At 42.2% G+C, this 13,610-nt stretch overlaps 5 protein-coding genes across 5 annotated transcripts; 2 read left to right on the top strand and 3 right to left on the bottom strand.

Moving 5' to 3' along the window:
* Positions 1-1,614: 1,614 nt before the first annotated feature.
* Positions 1,615-2,575, bottom strand: VE01_10319 (uncharacterized protein; the record flags this gene model as incomplete). The annotated part of the gene is made up of 1 exon (XM_018279722.2): positions 1,615-2,575. The coding sequence occupies one exon, from the start codon at positions 2,573-2,575 to the stop codon at positions 1,661-1,663; it is 915 nt and encodes a 304-aa protein (XP_018125387.1). The 3' UTR covers positions 1,615-1,660.
* Positions 2,576-3,056: 481 nt separating this feature from the next.
* Positions 3,057-5,156, top strand: VE01_10318 (uncharacterized protein). Its single transcript, XM_018279721.2, has 3 exons — positions 3,057-3,161; positions 3,243-3,443; positions 3,515-5,156. Exons 2-3 carry the CDS (start codon positions 3,280-3,282, stop codon positions 5,073-5,075), a joined length of 1,725 nt encoding a protein of 574 aa, XP_018125408.1. The 5' UTR covers positions 3,057-3,161; positions 3,243-3,279; the 3' UTR covers positions 5,076-5,156.
* A 235-nt stretch (positions 5,157-5,391) lies between these two features.
* VE01_10317 (uncharacterized protein) lies at positions 5,392-6,295 on the bottom strand. Its single transcript, XM_018279720.2, has 3 exons — positions 6,024-6,295; positions 5,855-5,965; positions 5,392-5,770 (listed from the first exon to the last, which is right to left on the bottom strand). Exons 1-3 carry the CDS (start codon positions 6,090-6,092, stop codon positions 5,624-5,626), a joined length of 327 nt encoding a protein of 108 aa, XP_018125410.1. The 5' UTR covers positions 6,093-6,295; the 3' UTR covers positions 5,392-5,623.
* A 368-nt stretch (positions 6,296-6,663) lies between these two features.
* Positions 6,664-7,852, top strand: VE01_10316 (uncharacterized protein). The gene has a single exon (XM_018279719.2). It carries the CDS (start codon positions 6,754-6,756, stop codon positions 7,780-7,782), a length of 1,029 nt encoding a protein of 342 aa, XP_018125409.1. The 5' UTR covers positions 6,664-6,753; the 3' UTR covers positions 7,783-7,852.
* A 194-nt stretch (positions 7,853-8,046) lies between these two features.
* On the bottom strand, positions 8,047-9,562 carry VE01_10315 (uncharacterized protein). Its single transcript, XM_018279718.2, has 2 exons — positions 9,101-9,562; positions 8,047-9,013 (listed from the first exon to the last, which is right to left on the bottom strand). The coding sequence occupies exons 1-2, from the start codon at positions 9,248-9,250 to the stop codon at positions 8,084-8,086; spliced, it is 1,080 nt and encodes a 359-aa protein (XP_018125388.1). The 5' UTR covers positions 9,251-9,562; the 3' UTR covers positions 8,047-8,083.
* Between the last annotated feature and the right edge of the window lie 4,048 nt (positions 9,563-13,610).

The raw sequence follows: 13,610 nt of genomic DNA, 5'->3' as shown, positions 1-13,610 counted from the left end.
CGCCCTAGCTGTAAGGTGTACAAGAAATGGCAGACCTTCTGCTCTCTAAACGAGGCAAGAGCCCTATTAGGATAAACTAGACTACTAACTTCATTAAGCGTCGTATAGAAATCAAAGTAAAGTTCAGTTAGAAGTACGATTATAAACGAGTAAAATGCGAAGATCCTAAGATAATTAAAGGGTAGTTCTCCCTCGTACAAAACATAGTTGTAAAATATAGAATCTTAGAGTAGGATATCTACAACTTTAATGAAGTAGGTTTTGCAATAGGAGTTATTGCTACTATAAAGGTAGTTATAAGCTTAGAAGCAAAGAGCTGTCTAAAGACTATATAGCTAGGGAATAGAGAGTAGGTGTTAATTATCTAAGGTGTTAATTTGTATAGATGGGCACTCCTACTATTTATTATTTTTAAAGCATAGAATTACCTCTCTACATAGTATAAGGACATAGGATTGCTAGACGATTAGGTAATTACACTAAGTAAGAATAGGTAGACGTTAAATTTAATTAGGTATAAGTAGATTTAACACTTTAATTAGCATATAAATGCTTGTATAATTAGAACCTATTACCTTCTTATTCTTAACAGACATAAGAGCTACCTCTCTACTTAATTTTAACACTACTATATAAAGTAGAAGATAATTACCCTTTATATACTACTATACTCATTACACATTCTTTAGCCTCTTAATGTAAGCTGCTTTACGCTACTAAAGCTTTTATATAGAAAGTAGATTAAAACCTTTATATAGAACTAGCTAAACTACATTATAAAGCTTAAGTTCCTCTCTACATTTAAAGAAGCATTTAAAGCTACATTTATAGAGCAGAACATTAAGAGCAGATTCTAAGCTATAGGACTAGTTCTATACAAGCTCTAGAATGTCCTCTCTTACTTAAATCTACGCTTAAGGACTCTAACTCCTTCTATAGTTAAGAGTAGCAATTAGACTTTAAAGACTCTTTAAACTATATAGGAGCTTAACTTTCAAATAGAGCACATTAAGAACTACATTATACAACATTAGAACAGCTCTCCTACCTTAATTAATAATGCTGTTAGCTACCTTGTTAAAGGGGCGGAAATGATAATGCATTCTACTATTCTACTTAAGGTAGAAGTTAAGGCTCTATAGGCAGCAAATGAACAGAAAAAGAGGAGGTAAAGGAAGCGTAAGAGGTGTATAATGTAAGGGGGAAGCCTCTCTATATAAGAGGGAGAGGATATACTTTAGAGTGCTAAGGTTAATGCTTAAGTCCGTACGGAGGTGGCAAGTAAGACTACTCGGCAGGGGGGTTCTATAGGCCGACAGCGACGATGTGGCACATGTGGTAATATGGGGCATAATGCTCGTACGTGCGAGAGGCGCTAGGAATCAATTGCGATCAAATAAGGGTTATTATGTAGGGTGGTAGTGTAGTAGTAGGCAGTAATAGTCAATTTTGGTGTTTTAGTGATCCGTTCGCTTGTGAATTACGTTATCTCTGTAAAGTACAGATATCTTTTTTTTTAAATATTCTATGTCTCTAAGGCCTGATCTAGCGTGTCAAATCTCTTATATTTGTCTTTTGCAAAGTTCGCCTAGTTAAAGGACTATCTACTGCTTTTCCCTTTGATACTAGTGTATTGTAGAAGATGGATAACTAGCTAATACTAAATAAACTCCTCAAAATCATGCTCGACGCTCATCTCCCGCGAAGTACTCAAATCCTGAAAGTCCTCACGTTCACGGCGGCCACGAGCCCTAATACTCCATTCTATAAATCGGTCCCAATGGTCGAACCCCCCGTCTCCAGCCCCACTGTCATCCCCCAGGAACCAGTGTTGGTCAGGTATATCATCTCTTAGGGGTACCACAATGTCTTCGCCCTTGATGAACGGGTCCGTGAGCGCAGGAAAAGGGTCTCCTGATTCATCTGCTACTGACGTCGGATACGGACATCTCTCCATTTCAGTTGCGATGTCGATAAACCCGGGGTGCACTAAGCTTGGCAGGCTTTGCGATGGATGTTCTGGTCTTGCGCGTCCTTCCACGAAAGTTTCTTCATCGCTGACGGGTATTATGAATGGTGGGGTGAGACATCCCGGAGTCGCTCGTGATGACGGCGCGGACTCTTCGAATTGGTTTTGTTGGGGCGTGGGAGATGTGGCCGTCCACGAGTTATAGTGTTCTTCATACTGTCCTTTATCAGGACGCCATATTGAGGTCAGGGAACCCGCGAAGTCGTCGGCACCGCTTTTTCTTTTACAGCCGATGTCCCTTATGAAAGGGCGGCATTTCTGAGGAGGGACATATTCATAAGCAGGTGCAGCTGCTTCAACTTCATCCTCGTCATCTTTCCAGTCTTCACAGAAGACGGGAGCGAAACATGAGATCGTTTCCCCGCTTCTGGCAAATCTCCGCCGCCGCGGCCGATGATTCTTAGAGTTAAAGGATCGGTTCCAGTCATCAGTAAAGATGGCCGTGAAGCTAGTGAGGCTCTGGTTTCTATTGGTCCGTCGTGGCGCCCGGCAGGATGTGCATGTCCAGCAAGGCTGAGGCACTTGCAACATATCTGGATATGGCATCTTAAGCCGGCCGTTCTCCGGCGTGAAAGGGCAACGATGGCACTGACATTATTCTATGGCTAGCTTCGTGTCGAATGGTGTACTCATATATAATCTGCACAGGCCAACGTGGAGTCTTAGATACCTTCTACCATTCTGATAATGCGCTAACAACGACGTAACCTCTTTATTCGCAACTTTGTCGTACCCTAGCGCCGGATTCTCACGCATGCAACTGTCACCGTCGCGGCCTTCGCAGCGTCACGGGTGAAGAATGAAGCAACGGCTATATGCTCTCAGCAAACAGTTAAGCGTCGGCTAAATGACACAGCCGAAGCAGTTCGGGTTAAGTGGAGTCGGAAGTAGAATCTTGGCTGTCCCGCGTGCGCTGGCACTATTGCTTAAGCGTTACCCCAGCCTTGGAGAACCCCCGCTTTGGAGAACGCCGCACCAGCGTTCTCGAAAGCGGGGGTTGCATTTAGTTTCCCATGCTCGAGACAGACGGACAAAAAGCGATTAGCAGATATCTACCCCATCAAACAGGGACTTCCCCGCGCGCGGCCCCGAGTGTAGGGCGATATCACTTTATGTATTAGGATATATTATGGTATGACTCGCACGGTGGTCCATCCCGTTTCTCTCGTCTTCCTTTCTCCATCTCCTCTCACACTCTCTCGTCATTTAATAGTCAAATTCATTAATCGACCATTGAGACAGCGATCACAATGGAGCCACAGTATCTTGATGCTTTAGTTGTTGGTGCCGGCTTTGGCGGCATCTACCAACTTAAAAAACTTCTTGATCAGGGTTTAAATGTTAGGGCTATTGATATAGCAGATGATGTCGGAGGCACTTGGTACTGGAACCGATATCCAGGAGCCATGTCCGAGTAAGCGCACTTCTAGGGGCACTGCATTGTGCTGCTGTCTCCACGACAAAGTATTCAGCTAATATAAGTAGTACCCAATCATTCCTCTACAGATATTCCTGGGACGAGGAAGATCTTGAGACGTACCCGTGGGATAGCCACTATCTCCAAGCCGATGAGATCTTAGGATATCTCAAGCACGTTGTTAAGAAATACAACCTGCGGAAGCACTTTCAACTCAAAACAGAGTTACTAGCTGCACAATGGAGCGATGAGGAGCGCAAATGGTTCGTTACGCTGTCAACGAACGAAGTCCTCAAAGTCAAATACCTTGTGACAGGGCTCGGCCTCCTATCAAAAACCAATTTCCCAAACATCCACAACCTCGACAAATATGAAGGAGAACTCTACCACACAGCTAGATGGCCCGAGAACGCGAACCTCAAAGGGAAGCGTGTAGGAATCATTGGCAACGGCTCCACGGGTATCCAGGTCATAACCGCACTTGGAAAAGCTGAGGAGGTCAAGCAACTGATTTCCTTCCAACGCAACCCCCAATACAGCGTCCCCGCTGGAAATGGACCAGTCTCCGCCGAGCACCGCAATCACGTCAACAAGACATATAGGGAAATTTGGGACCAAGCTAAGAACAGCTTGTTTGCGTATGGTTTCGAGGAGACCAAACGCCCGACCTTTAGCGTCACTCCCGAAGAGCGCGAGCAAATCTTCGAAGATGCTTGGCAGAAAGGGAATGGTTTCCGCTTTATGTTCTGGACTTTCAGCGATATCACTGTAAATGAGGAAGCGAACAAGGTGGCCTGTGAGTTTATTAGGAACAAGATTCGCCAGACGGTCAAGGATCCAGAGAAGGCTCGGAAGCTTTGTCCCACGGACTGGTATGCCAGGAGACCTCTATGTGACACTGGTTATTACGAGCAGTTTAACCGTGATAATGTTGACGTCGTCGATATCAAGACGAACCCAATCACCGAGCTAACACCAACCGGTATCAAGACCGCGGACGGCACGCTTTACGAACTTGATGTCATCATCTGTGCAACGGGCTTCGATGCCGTTGATGGTAACTACACACGTATCGCGATTCAGGGGCGAAACGGCCACACTTTGAAAGACCATTGGGCTCAAACCGGACCGACATCATATCTGGGAATCTCTGTACCCCAGTTTCCCAACCTCTTCATGATCACCGGCCCAAATGGACCATTCTCAAACCTTCCTCCTGCGATCGAATGTCACGTCGAGATCATCTCCGACCTGATTGCCACTGCAGAGAAGAGTTCCTCAACCCTGATCAGGGCTCCTAATGTTGCCAACGGAGTAAATGATACTAAAGTCACTGATGGCAACAATAGCTTCAATGGTGTTAACAGACACGCGAACGGACTCACAAACAGTATCACCTGCGAGAATGGCATTATAGAGGCCGAACCTCACGCAGAAAAGCAGTGGACAGAGTTATGTGACGAGATGAGCTCGAAGAGTCTGTTCCGCAGAGTCGATTCCTGGATATTTGGCGCCAACATTCAGGGTAAGAAGACTACTTCTATGTTTTGGTTTGGTGGGTTGGGTCCGTACAGAAAGACAGTGCAGAAGATTCTAGAGGATGACATGAAGGGCTTCAAGCGGTTTTGAGGTTACGATTCTGTTGAGAGATTAACGGTGTTTATTGATGTGAAGGCCTCTACGAGTTTGTGCAAAGTTATCAATTCCTCGATGTATATATTGTGGCCTAGACTGTCTAGCTAAGGCTTTAGAGATAGATTCATAGCATGAGAACGCATTTCTGCATACCCAGGGCCATTTTGAGACCAATTATTGAAGGTCGTTACGTTCTATTATCACCCTCGCCAATCGAGTTATTAAAAAGGATTTGAGTTGTACTTTCGTAGCAGGATCATAACGCAATTATCTCCTCATGTGGTTCATAATGTTCGGTTGTTTAAGTCAATCATAGACAGAACGATGATTTCATATTGAAGAACTAGAATATGATGATCCGCATTAGGAGCCAACATATAGCTCGAAGCTACATTACAAGCGACTTAAGCCAAGCCTGCCAGTATAGCTCTAGTGTTGTTAGAACTATTGCACAATATACTGAGAGCCATAGAGATAGTGCAGCTTAATTTTATTCTCGCCTTCCCCCCCGCCCCAAAAAGAGAAAATACCCACTCAAATGATCATGCAGCGATGTCGAGTACCTGCAACCCCTTCACGAATGGAGGCAGGGATGTAGCCAAAAGCATATGGGCAGGGTCTTTCTTCGCATAATAATCTCGGTGCGCAACACTTTCGAATTCGGTGATGATCATATGAGTGTAGTCGTTCTTTTAAGATTTCATAGTCAGCTCACCGAACGCCAACCAATGGTCTCGAGAATTGAAGGTAGGCTGTGCTATCGGGCTACATACCTGCATTCCTTCAATTGAGTTGTCCGGTCCGGCCCTGATTGACTTGATGTATGGCTTTTGGGTGTCTAGGAGAACACACTTGTCCTTCAGCGCTATTAGCTGCGCAAGTACCTATTGGGATTTAGTGATCGTATACGTGTATCATCACGACGAGGAAAGAAGGACGCACATCATCAATTTTCTCACTGCCAACATCTGATTTGAACTGAAGCTGGACGACATGAATAATTCCTCCCATTGTAGCGATAGCGAAGCTCTTTCCAAAGCAAAGAATTGGCTAATATAATAAGTAGTAGAAATTTCGGACGTATGGCTATGCAGTAGATAATTTGTGTAAGAAATCATGCCGGAACCATGACGATTATACTTATTTCTACTTCATGGGTAGTCAGTTGTCTCCACACTTGATTGCTAAGCTAACGTGGCAGTGGTATTCTTTCGGAGCTATTTGAGCTTATTCCTGTACTTCACTCCGCTTCTTCCGTTCTGTTTTACGAGCTTACATAATTGCCGAATTTACCTACCTGCTCTAGCCCCGAATTTTTCGGGCCGGTTGGGCGGCAGATGGTTACGGGTATGCGCATTGAAGTCTGACCTGACCACAGTGTCTTAGGCAGCGCTTGTAAATCATTCGGTGTTGCTCCATATATATCCACCTGTGCTTGTTAATCATATTCTCCTTCTAAGACCCATCAAATCGGATGAGAGAGATATGTGGGATTTATTAGCGTATAATCGTCCGTGACGTAGCCTACCAAAACTATATAGCTGTATGCTGGGTGAACTTTTTTGAAATTCAGTCGATATAACAGTCTTGGTGTATTGCAATCACAGCCAAAAGTTCATAGCGAATTCTCATCAACTCATCCACTCCCCATCAACCCCTCATTCTACTCACTATGGCGGACAAGGGCTCCGTTTTCCTCCTTGGCCCAGGTTTCATTGGGCTCGAAATCCTAGGAGAGCTCCTTCGTGAAGGGTACCAGGTAACAATACTGGTTCGAAGAGAGGAAGCAAGGGCAGATCTTGAAAAGCTCGGATCCAAAACTATACTTGGATCGCTAGACGATGGCGACACTATCCGCGAAGCAGCTGCCGCTGCCGATATCGTTATACACACTGCAACAGCTGACCATAAACCATCAGCTGTTTCTATCCTCGACGGTATCGGAGCGCGTGCCAAGACTGGAAAAAGCTCTATCTACATCCATACTAGCGGCTGTAGTCTCATCACTGACGATTCCAACGGTGAATATGTCAGTGAGAAGATATATGAGGACGACAAGCCAGAAACGGTTGATAGCGTAGCTGACGACGCACCACATCGGTCCATTGACCTAGCCATCCTCAAGCGTCGCGACGCCCTTGGAGCCAAAGCTAAGATCTCGATTGTGCTTCCGCCCGTAATCTATGGGGTTGGTAAGGAACACCGCCTATCGATCCAGATCCCAACAATGGTTCGATTCGCGCTCAAGCACGGCTACGCCGGTTTTGCTGGAAAAGGCAAATCAGTCTGGGGTCAAATTCACGTCTCTGATCTGGCAAGGGGTTACATGACCATCCTGCATTATATGGAATCCACGTCTGGGGAGAAGGTCCTCGAGAACCCATATTTCTTCATCGAGAACGGAGATGAATATTCATGGAAGAGATGTGCCGAGGAGATTGGGAAGGCGCTTCAGCAGGGAGGCAAAATCCAAGATCCAACACCGAGGGAGATTTCAAGTGATCTCTATAGTGATCTTTTTCAAGAGTGGTCCGTTGCAGTCATTGGGCAAAATGCAAGGAATCGCGCCAACAGATTGCGCGCTCTTGGGTGGAAGCCCCAAGAGAAGTCGACTTTCGAATCTTTGTTATCGGAAGAGTTACCCATTATACTAGCTGAAAAGGGCGATTTCAAAGGCTACGGAGCAGCAGTTGCTTCTTAATTGTTCTGTATCCCGCTTAATTGCGTTTAGAATGGCACTGCTGAAAGTAAATACAAAGAATCCTATTCTTTTCTGTTTAATCATGTGTCGTAGAACCAAGTCCGACAAACTTTACAGTGATAACCACCTATTACACTATCGATCAATCCTTAGCCTTGAATCTCAACTGCTTCGACTGAAAGCACGGTGCTTAATTATTCCTTGATCGTCGACCCTCATCATATGAACTTATCATAGAACTGCCATAGGTAATGGATCTTAACTACATGATTTCTATTTCTGAACCAAGAGCCTGCATTCCCTATATGCTAAATAAAATCTTATGTACTTTCTGCTTCTCGAACAACTTGAAAGCCTCCGGCGCCTCTTCAAGAGACATTTTCTTCTGGCACAAAAAACCAAGCTTGACCTTCAACTTCTCTAGCACAGCAGCAGTCTCGTCAAATATACTCCGTACAGGACACCGCCCGAAGACCATCGTTACATTTCTCGAGTATAAAGCAAACCCCGGGAAACTGATCTGTTCATTGTGCACTCCCACACTCGAAATTTTGCCAAAAGGACGGACCAGATCAAAGGCGAGTTCGAGGGCATCAGCATGGCCAACAATTTCCATCACGACGTCTGCACCGCGACCGGACGAGGCTTCCTTGATCTTCTCGACTGGATTGTCGGAGAGGTTGACGGGGATTGCACCTAGTTTCTTAGCCGCCTCCAGCCGTTCTGGGATAGAGTCAACAGCAAAGACCTTGGCTTGGCCGCCTGTGAGATAGATAGCTGATGCGATGGCGCAGATACCTACAGGCCCACAGCCGAGTACTACGGCTATAGTATCTTCTTGTTGTGTCTTAGGTAGGTCTTTGAGGAAGCGACTAGCAGCGAAATAGCCTGTCGGGAAGACATCTGCCATCAGGACGAGCATGTCTTCTGGAATCCCGGGCGGGGCTTTTACCAACGACGATGCGGCATGCGGCACGCGGACGTATTCCGCTTGTCCTCCATCGACGGTGAATGCGGGTGTGATGCAACCGAAGAGTACGCCCTTTGAGCATCGACTAGATTCGCCTTGCTTGCAATAAAAGCAGTCGCCGCAGGCAGTAGAGAATGGAACGACGACATGGTCACCGATCTGAAAATTCCGAACTGAATCGCCTAGTGCCACTACGTATCCGACGGTCTCATGCCCGCAGACAAACCCTGGCGTTGACTTCTGATGGCCTCGGTAGTAGTGCTACGCACGAGTAAGTGAGATGCCGAGAAGTTTGGAGGGCAGTAAAGCCAGTCTCTACAGTGTAAGAGTCACTTTAGAATCACGTACCAAGTCGCTGCCGCACAAAGCCGTGGAGGAGACCCTGAGAATCGCGTCGGTGGGCTCGCGAATATGAGGAGTTGCTCTGGTCACAACTTCGACTTCAAAGGGGCCTTTGAAGACCACTGCCCTCATACTACCTGGTATAAAAGAACCCATGAGAAATAGGCTAGACGGTGACCAACCAACTTGGCAAACCAGAGATGATGCTTAACGATAAGAATCATAATCAATTGCTCACGAAACAAGGTAGAAAGGCATCATTTATGGCATCAACAACGACGCAAGTCGTAGAGTTCGGGGTTCCAGGCCTCGGGCCATAGTTACCAGCATAATCCTGACCCGTAAAGACTTTGTTGCCTTTCCAATATTCCACCTCGCAATAACCGAAGATAAGTCTAGACATTACCGGCGGCGGAAAGCTGATTCTACCGTACCCGAGAGACAGATGCGGCTATATGGGTTACAAGATACTGTAGTATGTGTGGGGCGGCAACTGCGGGTCTCTTGGCATGCTATAAAAAAGGGCCCATAAAAATCCCACCAGACCAAAGCACAATGGAAGCCATAAAGTATCTGCCCACCTTAATGTTACGGCTAGCCCCACCATTAGTGTCAACAAGGGGATTGGATGTGGAACTGCATACGAGAACAGGCAACCATTAGTTAAAAAGAGGCTAGGGGGATTCTAGTATCACGTGATAGACTACGCAGGACCACAATGGTCCTATGTAGGTTAGGACTATAATGGACTATAATAGTCCTTTATAGCAATAGGCACGACACTACTATATAAGTAGATAGTTAGTTCTTAGATAGGAGCTTCGTGCTTAACTTAATATAGTATTTGTTATATACTAGTAGCATGTTTTACAAAAGCCCTTATATCTAATCCCCTACCTCCTCTATTAAGTAAACTAACATAACAAAACCTTTATAATATCCTAGCCTTAGGACCTTAGCGTTACACTAATAAGTAGGCACTAGAATCTAAATAAGTACCTAATAAGTATTAGGCACTAGATAGAGTAGGCACTAGAAGGGTTATAGATACTAGAGAATAGAAAGCCTTATTAATAGAATAGTAGAAATAGTAAGAATAGTAATAGAGTTTACTATTCTAACTATTCCCTTTAGTATATTACTACTATATAAGTAGATAGTTAGTTCTTAGATAGGAGCTTTATACTTAACTTAATATAGTATTTTATTATATATTAACGTATTTCATAGGCAAGTTGCCTACATAGGCGAGTCGCCTACTAGAACACCAAAACGTGTCAACCCATCTATAGTTAACAATGCTACAACTAACACAAGCCTAATCCTCTAATTAAGAGGGTAGAATACTATTAGCTATCTATGTAATTAAGCAAGGCTAATTTTAAAGCGTTTAAGCAGCTGCAGCATTGTACAATATCCCCTAAACAACCTTATGTAATTGGATTTACAGCATGACTTCTCAACGCGATTCTACCCCTAACTTACGAAAATTAACTCTATACGAAGAGTTAGCTCTTGTTTAATACATCCTCAACCTAGATTTACATAGGTTTCTACCCTAGCTACAAGCTGTGCAAGAAATGGCAGACCTTCTACTCTCTAAACGAGGCAAGAGCCCTATTAGGATAAACTAGGCTACTAGCTTTATAAAGCGTTGTATAGAAATTAAATTAAAGTTTAGTTGGAGGTACGATTATAAACGAGCAAAATGTAAAGATCCTAAGATAATTTAAGAGTAGTTCTCTCTTGTACAAAATATAGTTGCAAAATATAGCATCTTAGAGCAGGACATCTACAACGTTAATGAAGTAGGTTTTGCAATAGGAGTTATTAGTACTATAAAGGTAGTTATAAGCTTAGAAGTAAAGAGCTGTCTAAAGACTATATAGCTAGGGAATAGAGAGTAGGTGTTAATTATCTAAGGTGTTAATTTGTATAGATAGGCACTCCTACCGTTTATTATTTTTAAGGCATAGAATCACCTCTCTACTTAGTATAAGGACTTAGGATTGTTAGACGATTAGGTGATTACGCTAAGTGAGAATAGGTAGACTTTAAATTCAATTAGGTATAAGTAGATTCAACACTTCAATTAGCATATAAATGCTTATATAGTTAGAACCTATCGCCTTCTTATTCTTAATAGGCATAAGAGCCACCTCTTAGCTTAATTCCAACACTACTATATAGAACGGAAGATAATCACCCTCTATATACTACTACACTCCTCGTACATTCTTTAGCTACTTAATGTTAGCTGCTTTGCTCTACTAAAGCTTTTGTATAGACGTTAGATTAAAAGCTTTATATAGAACAGCCTAAATTATATTATAAAGCTTGAGTTTCTCTCTACATTTAAAGAAGCATTTAAAGCTGCATTTATAGAGCAGAATATTAAGAGTAGGTTCTAAGCTATAGGACTAGTTCTATACAAGCTGTAGAATGTTCTCTCTTACTTAAATCTACACTTAAGAACTCTAACTCCTCCTATAGTTAAGAGTAATAATTAGACTTTAAAGACTCCTTAAACTATAAGGGAGCTTGACTTTTAAACAGAGCACGTTAGGAACTGCATTATACAGCATTAGAATAGCTCTCCTAGCTTAATTACTAACGTACTAAGCTAGCTTGCTAAAGGAGCTTAGGTTATAATGCATTCTGCTACTCTGCTTAAGGTAGAAGTTAAGGCTCTATAAGCAGCAAATGAACAGAAAAAGAGGAGGGAAAGGAAGCGTAAGAGACATATAATGTAAGGGGGAAGCCTCTCTATATAGGAGGGAGAGGATATCCTTCATACTACTAAGGTTAATGCTTAAATCCATATAGAGGTAGTAAGTAAGAGTAGTTGGCAGGTAGGTTCTAAGGGCTAATAGAAGCGCTATAGCTGATGTAAGAAGATTAGACATAATTCCTATACGTATAAGAGGCGCTAGGAATCAATTTCAATTAAATAAGGGTCATTATGTAGGGTGGTAGTGTAGTAGTAGTAGTAATAGACGTGTTTTAGTGTTCTAGTAGGCGACTCACCTATATAGGCAACTCGCCTATAAAATACGTTATAACATGTTTTATAATGCCTTTATATCTAATCTCCTATCTCCTTTAATAAGTAAACTAATGTAATAAAACCTCTATAAGTCTTATAAGTTTAAGACCTAGCATTATACTAAGGACTAGATATAGTTATAAAACTAGATCCTATAGGCTTTAGCCTAAAGGTAGTATAGATAGAGTATATAGAAGGTAGCTATAAAGGCCCTAGAGGGCATAGGCACTAGCATCTTTAAAATTAGGGATCTATAATTCCTATTAGCCTAGCTTAAGTTATTACCTCTATACTAACGTATCCTTATTATCTACTAGTTTATTAGAATTGTTTTTATATCTAATTAATTAATTAGCATCTTACTATATATCTAGAGGAGCTACTTACTAGTCTTAGAGAAGGGGTTATTAGCGTTATTTATAGAGACAAACAATAAGAAGTAGATAAAGCCTTATATTCTAGCTTATAATAAAGCTGCCTAAATTAGGTAGGTATAGCTACTTATAACGCTAGGTCTTAACTTATAAGACTTATAGAGGTTTTATTACATTAGTTTACTTAATAGAGGAGGTAGGGGATTAGACATAAAGGCTTTTATAAAACACGTTACTAGTATATAACAAATACTATATTAAGTTAAGCATAAAGCTCCTATCTAAGAACTATCTATCTACTTATATAGTAGCATTATACTAAGGGGAATAGTTAGAATAGTAGACTCTCTAACTATTCTTACTATTCCTACTAATCTAAATTACATGTGTGTCCTATAAGAGGTGCTACACTTATTATAGGTACCGATTCCCATAGGTGCCTTCCTAAGGAGGCACCTTATTCTATATAGGTGCCTTTCCTAGTAGGCACCTTCCTTTTACTAGGTACGTTTCTAGAAAGGTACCTTTTCCTAAAGGTGCCCTTATTAACTAAGCTACCTATAGTCTCTACATCTGTTTCCTGCTGCTAATTAGCTACAAGCTATTTTACCTTATTACTATATCTTATAGTATATAGGTTGTATGTTCTAGCTATAACACTACTACCCTTTTATAATAATACTCTCTAGTAACTTACCTAGATTAGACCCCTTTTACTACTAATTCTAGACCCTACTATATAATTAGAAAATTAAATAAAGGAATTATAGTCTTATATATTAAATAGAGGTAATATAGTACTAAATTAAAATTACTACCTCTATAGATAAAGTACTCTCTTAATATATAAGATATATAGTATAGTTATAGATATAATATATAACGTAAATTCTATATATAAAGAATGTCCCTCTAATAGTGTAAGGGTTTAGTAGAAGCATGCTATAGCTATAGGCCTAGGTAACTAAAATAGCATTTAATAGACTAATCTCTAAGCCCTCTCTATAAGGGGTTTAGCTATTCTTATCTACTACTTTAGAGTTAGGCCCCTACTAACTTAGCTATAAGTTAGGGCTATGTACTAACCTCCTACTAG

This window comes from Pseudogymnoascus verrucosus, assembly GCF_001662655.1.
Source record: "Pseudogymnoascus verrucosus strain UAMH 10579 unplaced genomic scaffold scaffold_78, whole genome shotgun sequence".
NCBI lineage: Eukaryota > Fungi > Ascomycota > Leotiomycetes > Thelebolales > Thelebolaceae > Pseudogymnoascus > Pseudogymnoascus verrucosus.
Note: the sequence above shows the minus strand (reverse complement) of the source record. Positions and strands in the feature narration are given on the sequence as shown.